The following is a 7,027-nucleotide window of genomic DNA, read 5'->3' as shown; positions in this document are numbered from 1 at the left end:
TGTGTGTGTGTTTACATTGCAGTAAATGTTTCTAGGACTTTATAGAGGAAACGGCTGAACTCAGATCAGATATCGAATCTGGATGTTGAGGATCAATTGACCAGAAATAAATCGTGAGATAAACCGAGCATGAAAATGCCTCACTCCGTTTCTACAAACTCTTCATTCATTCATTCTCTCTCTCCTCTGGGTTTCTCTCTCTCACTCACCTGCAGGTTGTTGCTTCAAGATGCTTCATTTGTTGTCAGACAGCGGCGCCTGGTGGACACTTCAGGGACTGCAGGAAGAGGGTGGAGGAAAAAGAAAAGGGCACATGCAACAGAAAATCTGCTTTGGTGTGAAATTCAGAAATATACAATGTGGATTTATGTTTGAGTTAAGTAAATGAATGTCATTAGAGGAGATCCTGGTGAAAATTTAGTTTTTAAGTTAATCTTTGGCTACATAAAACAACATTAAAAAGATAAGAGTGATATAATAAAGTTGACTTCTTAGTAAAACCTTCTTTCAGGACATGTTTATAGTTATATTTGTTAGTTTTTCATCTTTATTTTTATATTTGTATGTATTGAAGTTTGGTTTGTGTGTTTGTCATATGTGTCTGTTTCAGTTGTAGCACTTTTTAATTTTGTTGTACAATGACAATAAAGCATTCATTCATTCATAATCTGCCTGAGCTGTACTGTCTGAATAGCACACTGGGATTTGATTGTTATAACATTAACTATTACGGATATATTGACACCAACACTTTCTCTCTTTCAAATGTGAGATGTCACTGCAGTGAAAAGTTAACATGATGCTGGTCTGTTGAGTATTCAATAGCTCACTTCTGTAAAAGTGTATTGTACAAAATAGACATCTTTTTGTATGATACACTTTTAATATAGCCTCCATACCATACTTGTATGTACTGTTTAAATATTGATGTATTTACATTATGGCATAATTTGATCTTGTTCCTTTTATTCATCATCTTTTTTTTGTTGTTTTATTTAAAATCTACTTTTTATTTTATACTTTATAAAACTTTTTATTTATTTTTTCTCTCTGAATTGAATTGAAATCTTTATTTTGAACATGCATGAAACAAAACTTCAATGTTTGGCTTTATTTAAACCCCCACTTTGTAGGATTGGCGGTGCAGGTAGTCTGGTTGAGAAGAGCAACTGTCAGTGAGGTTACATGCAGGTTGCAGCAGAGGCACCATTCATCCTATTAACCATTTTACTACCACTTCAATGTGTTTAGAAACATTATTTTAAGGTCGGAAAGCTACATAATGGGGCTTTAATGTTTATAAGTGTTTTATATTTCACAGGTTAATTTCTAATAGCTGAGTTTCAGCTTAGAAACACATCGTATTTACTGTGACTTGGTTGCATCAGGACCGATAATTAAACTGCTTAATACCGAGTGTGTCTATGATAATCAGTTTAAAATCATGCAATCCAATGTAAAACCAATGCAGAGCCGTGATTGTTTTGATTATACTTTAATATGTTTCTGCTGTTTCTTCCATCATCTGTATACTTTTACACACCTGATGACTCAGTTCAAAGTTATAAAACTACTTCAATTAAACATCTAAAGAGACTTTAAACACAAACCGTTGTTTCTCAGTCGTCAGGTTTTATTGTGAGGAGGAATGAGATACAGGGACTGAGCGGAAAAGGATGAAGTTTCTGTGTAAGAGGTTTATTTTCTCCATATATTTTACAAATAGAAGCACAAATGTTCATTTAAACTCTCAACGACGACGACACTTGTCTGTCCGAAGTACTTTATTTTGAAGAGCTATAGGTGATGGAAACGACGAGGTCACCCATTTATCTGCAGAGAAAAGAGGAGAAAAAAAAAGAGAAGAGGTGAGAACAGTTTCAGACCTGATGAATAACAAGCTGCAGCCTAAAGGGCGTCTAGTCTATTGTATCAAAACGCTGCTCGACGCACACTCGTCTCACTTCTACACAGGGACCCTGACACTACAGTCTGCTCTACTGCGTTACCTCCTCTGTTAAGACAAGCCTCAGTTCCTGAGTTCAGCCGAGGAGGAGGAGAAGATTAGGTCAGAGAGGAAGAATTAGACATGAGAAAATGTGGAAAATATAAAAGAAAAAAGAAAAAAAAAAAAAGACATGCATGGTTGAGAGAGGAAAGAGGAAAAAGAGAGGTCTCCGAGGTCAGAGACTACTAAGAGTGACGGACGAACGTAATGAAAAGTCGAGTCAGAGGAAAATCTGCAAGTGAATAGAAGGAGATAGAAAAGTGGTGGAGTAGAAAGAGAAGAAAGAGATGAATAAGAAGAAGAGAAAATACTGTAAAGGTGGTAAAAAAAGGTAAAAAAAAAAAAAAGAAAGACTTACAGAGCAGCAGCTCCGGAGATGATCTCAATGAGCTCCTTGGTGATGACGGCCTGTCTGGTACGGTTGAAGGTGAGGGTCAGCTTGTCAATCATCTCAGCTGAAAAGAGGAAGTGAAGAGACGACCCGTCAATCACTGTCACACACAACTTTACAGCAGAGGTTGGAGGAGCGTTGTCGGAGCAACGAGCTCATAAACGAGATGAAAACGAGCGTCAAAAGATGTTAAAGTCAAATGAAAGTACGTCCAACTCTTCTGTTTCCACCACACAAACTTAGTTACGTAATTAAGATTATTTAATCAGGGAGATTAGTTGATTTGCTGAACTCGTTTTTTCGTCTAATCTGTGGTTTATTTGATTTATATCTTTGTAAACTGATAATATATTGGTTTTTGATTATCTTGCACTCTTGATAAGCATTTTACTAGAGAAGAATTAAGAAAAAAAAAAACTAAAATGGCTCTAAATCTCCACAAAGATTATCCTCATTATTGCCCTATTGATTGATCGTTATTTAAAATGTTCGTCTGAGCTCAAAGATCCTAACGTGACGACTCCATCCAGCTCCAACTATTTTAAAAAACACAAGAGAATGTAAATAAATAATTAATTTCCAGTGTTTTTGGTAGCTGAGTTATTGTTTTATCTTAAAGGGATAGTTCAACATTTTGGCAAATTGGCCCATTGCCATAATCACCACTGAGTTGTTTTAGAGGTAAATTCATGCAAAACCACTGATGCGCGTTGCCTTCAGGGACAGTTTTTCATCAAGCAGTCTCTGTATTTACCTCTAAAACAACTCTGTCTGGTAACGACGTTCTGTTATTATCTCATAGCGTGGTGAATGTGCAGGTCACAACTTGTCCACCAGAGCGTTTTGGAGTTGTTGGATTGTGTATTTGATGAGTTTGATGAGGGAAACCAAGAAATCCCATGAGCCTCCGTAGCGTAGCTCTGAGCAGCTCACGGCTCTGCTCCACCGTTCTTAAAAATAGCTTGCACTGACAATTAAAGGTAACAAACCTACTGCTATGACTATAGGGATTATGGCAATGGGCCAATTTGCCAAAAATGTTAACTATCCCTTTAGGAGAATTTAATAGAACTTGTCAGAGTCTGGAGTTGTGACATGCAGGAAACTAAATACAGTTTCATAGATGCCCCGACTGCACTGTAATATCACTAAAGCTGTCATATAAAACTCATCATCATATACAGTAGATGTGTGTTTCCCGGTGAAGTCTTACAGGCGTTCTTGCTGGCGCTGTCCATGGCCGTCATCCTGGCGCTCTGCTCGCTGGTGGTCCCCTCCCTCAGGGCCAAGTAGATGGTGCTGACCAGAGAGAACTCCTGGTAGTTCCTCAGCACATCAGCGTCGATGTCATCATAGACGCCCATAGACTCTGTGGAGGAGGAAGAGGAGGAGGAGGAGGAGGAACACACACACAGAGATGTTCAGTGTCTCTTTCACTGGGACAAACGAGGCCGTTGAGTCTTCACAAAGCAACGCGTCCTACCTGCGTTAGCAACAACTTCTGTGGAGAACACAGGCTTACGGTCCGTCTTGTAGGAGATAACAGACCTGCATCGGAGAGAGAAGGGGCGAGTCAATACAGTATTTTAAAAGGGATAGTTCAACATTTTGGCAAATTGGCCCATTGCCATAATCGCTATAGTCATAGCAGTAGGTTCGTTACCTTTAATTGTCGGTGCAAGCTATTTTTAGAACGGCGGAGCAGAGCCGCGAGCTGCTCAGAGCTACGCTACGGAGGCTCATGGGATTTCTTGGTTTCCCTCATCAAACTCATCAAATACACAATCCAACAACTCCAAAACGCTGTTGTGGACAAGTTGTTTTAGAGGTAAATTCATGCAAAACCGCTGATGCGAGTTGCGTTCAGGGACAGTTTTTCAGCAAGCAGTCTCTGTATTTACCTCTAAAACAACTCTGTCTGGTAACGTTCTGTTATTATCTCATAGCGTGGTGAATGTGCAGGTCACGACTTGTCCACCAGAGCGTTGTGGAGTTGTTGGATTGTGTATTTGGTGAGTTTGATGAGGGAAACCAAGAAATTCCCTTAGCCTCTCTGAGCAGCTCGCGGCTCTGCTCCGCCGTTCTAAAAATAGCTTGCACCGACAATTAAAGGTAACAAACCTACTGCTATGACTATAGGGATTATGGCAATGGGCCAATTTGCCAAAGTGTTGAACTATCCCTTTAACATTTAAAAAAAAAGACAAGTGGGTCTCTGAGTGTGAGGCGGGACCAGGACCGGGTGTCGCACCTGAATCTGTTGTAGATGATGGAGCCCTGGTCGAACTCGTATCCACAGTTGAGCACCTCGGTGGCGATGATGGAGGCGTCGCCGAAGCTGGGGGGCTTACGGCCAATCTCCTTACAGTTGATCAGGATGTGCTTTCCATGGGTCCTGATGGATGGAGGAGAGTGGACATCGTCAGTCTGTGCACTTTCACTTTTTGCCCCATATAAAGTCACATTACAAGTCACAACAAACATGCACTAAAACTGAAAACTGAACACCGATCCCTCCTACTGCAGGGAATAAAGTTTAAAACCTTTAATATCAATCAAAACATTTGGCAATAAACTGATCTCACTGCTGTGCATTAATCTATTAGCATCACAGACGCAGCCTCCCTGTCGCCAGGCTTCATGCTACCAGAGCCAACAAAGCAATTATAGTAATCAAATCACCACAGAGACACAAACTTTAACTGCAAAATTAAAAAAAAAAAAAAAAAAATCTAAATCGCACAGCAGCATTTAAAACATTATTTTTCCAAAAAAGAAAAGTAATCATCACAAACTTCTGCCCCTGGTGGACAACAGTGTTACGTCAGAAGGGATTAGCACCTGTGCAGAATGCCTCTCAGCTTGTCTCCCACATTGATCACCATCACCTCCTTGCCAGCGCCGGTCAGGTTGGCGATCTCGCTCTTAATGGCCTTAGCTACGCCGGAGTGGATGGCGCCACAGAGACCACGGTCAGAGGTCACACCGACAAGCAGGTGCTTGGAGGCCTTGTCCTCGGGAGCTTTGATATCGGCCTTCTCGTACAGAGCTGCAGGGCAGAGAGGGAAACAGCTCAATAAATGATCTTATTAAGAAGTAAAAAAAATCTGATTTAGTGGATGTAAGAGGTGGAGAGGCGCTTTACGTACCCACGGCGCCGGAGCCGTAGACACGGGCCGGCTTCAGCTGCCTCTCAGCACGAGCGTACTTGGCAGCGGCCACCATCTTCATGGACTTTGTGATTTTCTGAATGTTCTTGATGGACTTCAACCGAATGGTGACTAAAAAGGAAAAATAGAAGACATCATTTACAATATTAGATATGACAAATAACACAAATAACAGTGTCTGCTACCAGGGTCTCTAATATTTGTCCTAATAAATATCATACGATGCTGCCAGTCAATAAAAGGGACTGCTATGTCACAGAACTCCATTCATATATCTGTTAGTTTGATTTTGTTTTTATTATTAGCAATAATGCAAACAGTTTTATATAAATCTCTAGAATGTGCTCAATAATTCTGCATCACTTTTGATAATATATTTCTTTTTTAACTTATTGTTTCCCAGGTGCATGTTAATATATTCACACTGCCTCTATGCAGACAGGTGGCACCACAATGCAGACATATTTTGTACTTATTGAAATACTCAGTTGTCATCAGACCGTGTTATACAATGACACTCTGGCTGTTTAAAGTTTGCATCAGTGCAAAGTGTGCAATATTTTGTTATGCTGATAACTTTAATCACATAATACAGTATGCAGTGTACAAAAGTACTTACTGTCCTTCAGGGTAGCCATGTTCCTGACCTGCCCACTGTGAACAGAAAACAGTATATGTGAGCTTCAGCTGCAAGCATTAATAACACAGAACGGTATTATTAACACGTTATTAGGTCGATATTAAACAGCATCTTGTGATTAATGCCATGTTTTCATTTGCTAATCTAATCTGTCATACACTATATAGCATGAGGGATACAGATTAGCGCTGCAAGTGAGTTAGCATCCCGTTAGCATGACAGTTTGCACTAGCTGAGGACAGTGCAATGACTTGTAGACGTGTTAGGGTGTATTTTATTACTATAACTTATTGATTAAATGTTAACTGTCCTCTGTTAGACACCGGCACAATGTCAGCTTGGTTAGCATTAGCTTCTAGTGAGTTGAACTTGTCCATTCATTAGCTGCGGCCTCCACGCTAGCACGTCCTTGCTGTCAATAACTTGCGTGCACTACAGACGAGAGGTTACGCATTCATTCAGACCACATATGTTCAGGAACAGAAAAACAAAGACGATAAAGTTAAAGACTGTTGAGGAATATTTGGATATTTATGAGTTTACCATTGTGGGGAGAAGACCAACGCGCTGCTCCTGGCGAACATGGTTACTCCTATGAAGGTCAGACACGCAGGACTGCGCAGGCGCAGGTTAAGGGCAAAATGGACGAATGATGCCTTCACTTACCAACAGAAATGTCGTTAAATCTAATACCGATATTCACTTGTGCGTAATAGGCTTTTTGGCCTACGCTGTTCATCAGATCTGCCAAATATGTAGAAAGGCAAATTTGCACATCTCCAATTTTTGCATTGGTCTTTCTTTTGTAGATAATTTTT

The 7,027-nt window shown here is 40.2% G+C and overlaps 1 protein-coding gene across 3 annotated transcripts; it reads right to left on the bottom strand.

Moving 5' to 3' along the window:
- Positions 1 to 1,612: 1,612 nt before the first annotated feature.
- On the bottom strand, positions 1,613 to 6,826 carry atp5f1c (ATP synthase F1 subunit gamma). 3 transcript variants are annotated; one of them, XM_085768738.1, is made up of 10 exons: positions 6,753 to 6,826; positions 6,189 to 6,223; positions 5,549 to 5,680; positions 5,241 to 5,448; positions 4,651 to 4,794; positions 3,883 to 3,947; positions 3,613 to 3,768; positions 2,367 to 2,463; positions 2,010 to 2,036; positions 1,678 to 1,833 (listed from the first exon to the last, which is right to left on the bottom strand). In XM_085768738.1, exons 1-9 carry the CDS (start codon positions 6,791 to 6,793, stop codon positions 2,030 to 2,032), a joined length of 885 nt encoding a protein of 294 aa, XP_085624864.1. In that variant the 5' UTR covers positions 6,794 to 6,826; the 3' UTR covers positions 1,678 to 1,833; positions 2,010 to 2,029. The 3 variants fall into 3 exon arrangements, with proteins under 3 accessions (XP_085624865.1, XP_085624864.1, XP_085624866.1); XM_085768739.1 differs by lacking the exon at positions 2,010 to 2,036 and having other exon boundaries at positions 1,613 to 1,833; XM_085768740.1 differs by lacking the exons at positions 1,678 to 1,833; positions 2,010 to 2,036 and having other exon boundaries at positions 2,363 to 2,463.
- Between the last annotated feature and the right edge of the window lie 201 nt (positions 6,827 to 7,027).

Source organism: Trachurus japonicus, chromosome 23, assembly GCF_045865225.1.
Source record: "Trachurus japonicus isolate A0001 chromosome 23, Traja_1.0".
NCBI classification, from domain to species: Eukaryota; Metazoa; Chordata; class Actinopteri; order Carangiformes; family Carangidae; genus Trachurus; species Trachurus japonicus.
The sequence above is the reverse complement of the archived record's forward strand: the minus strand, read 5'-3'. Positions and strand labels throughout refer to the sequence as shown.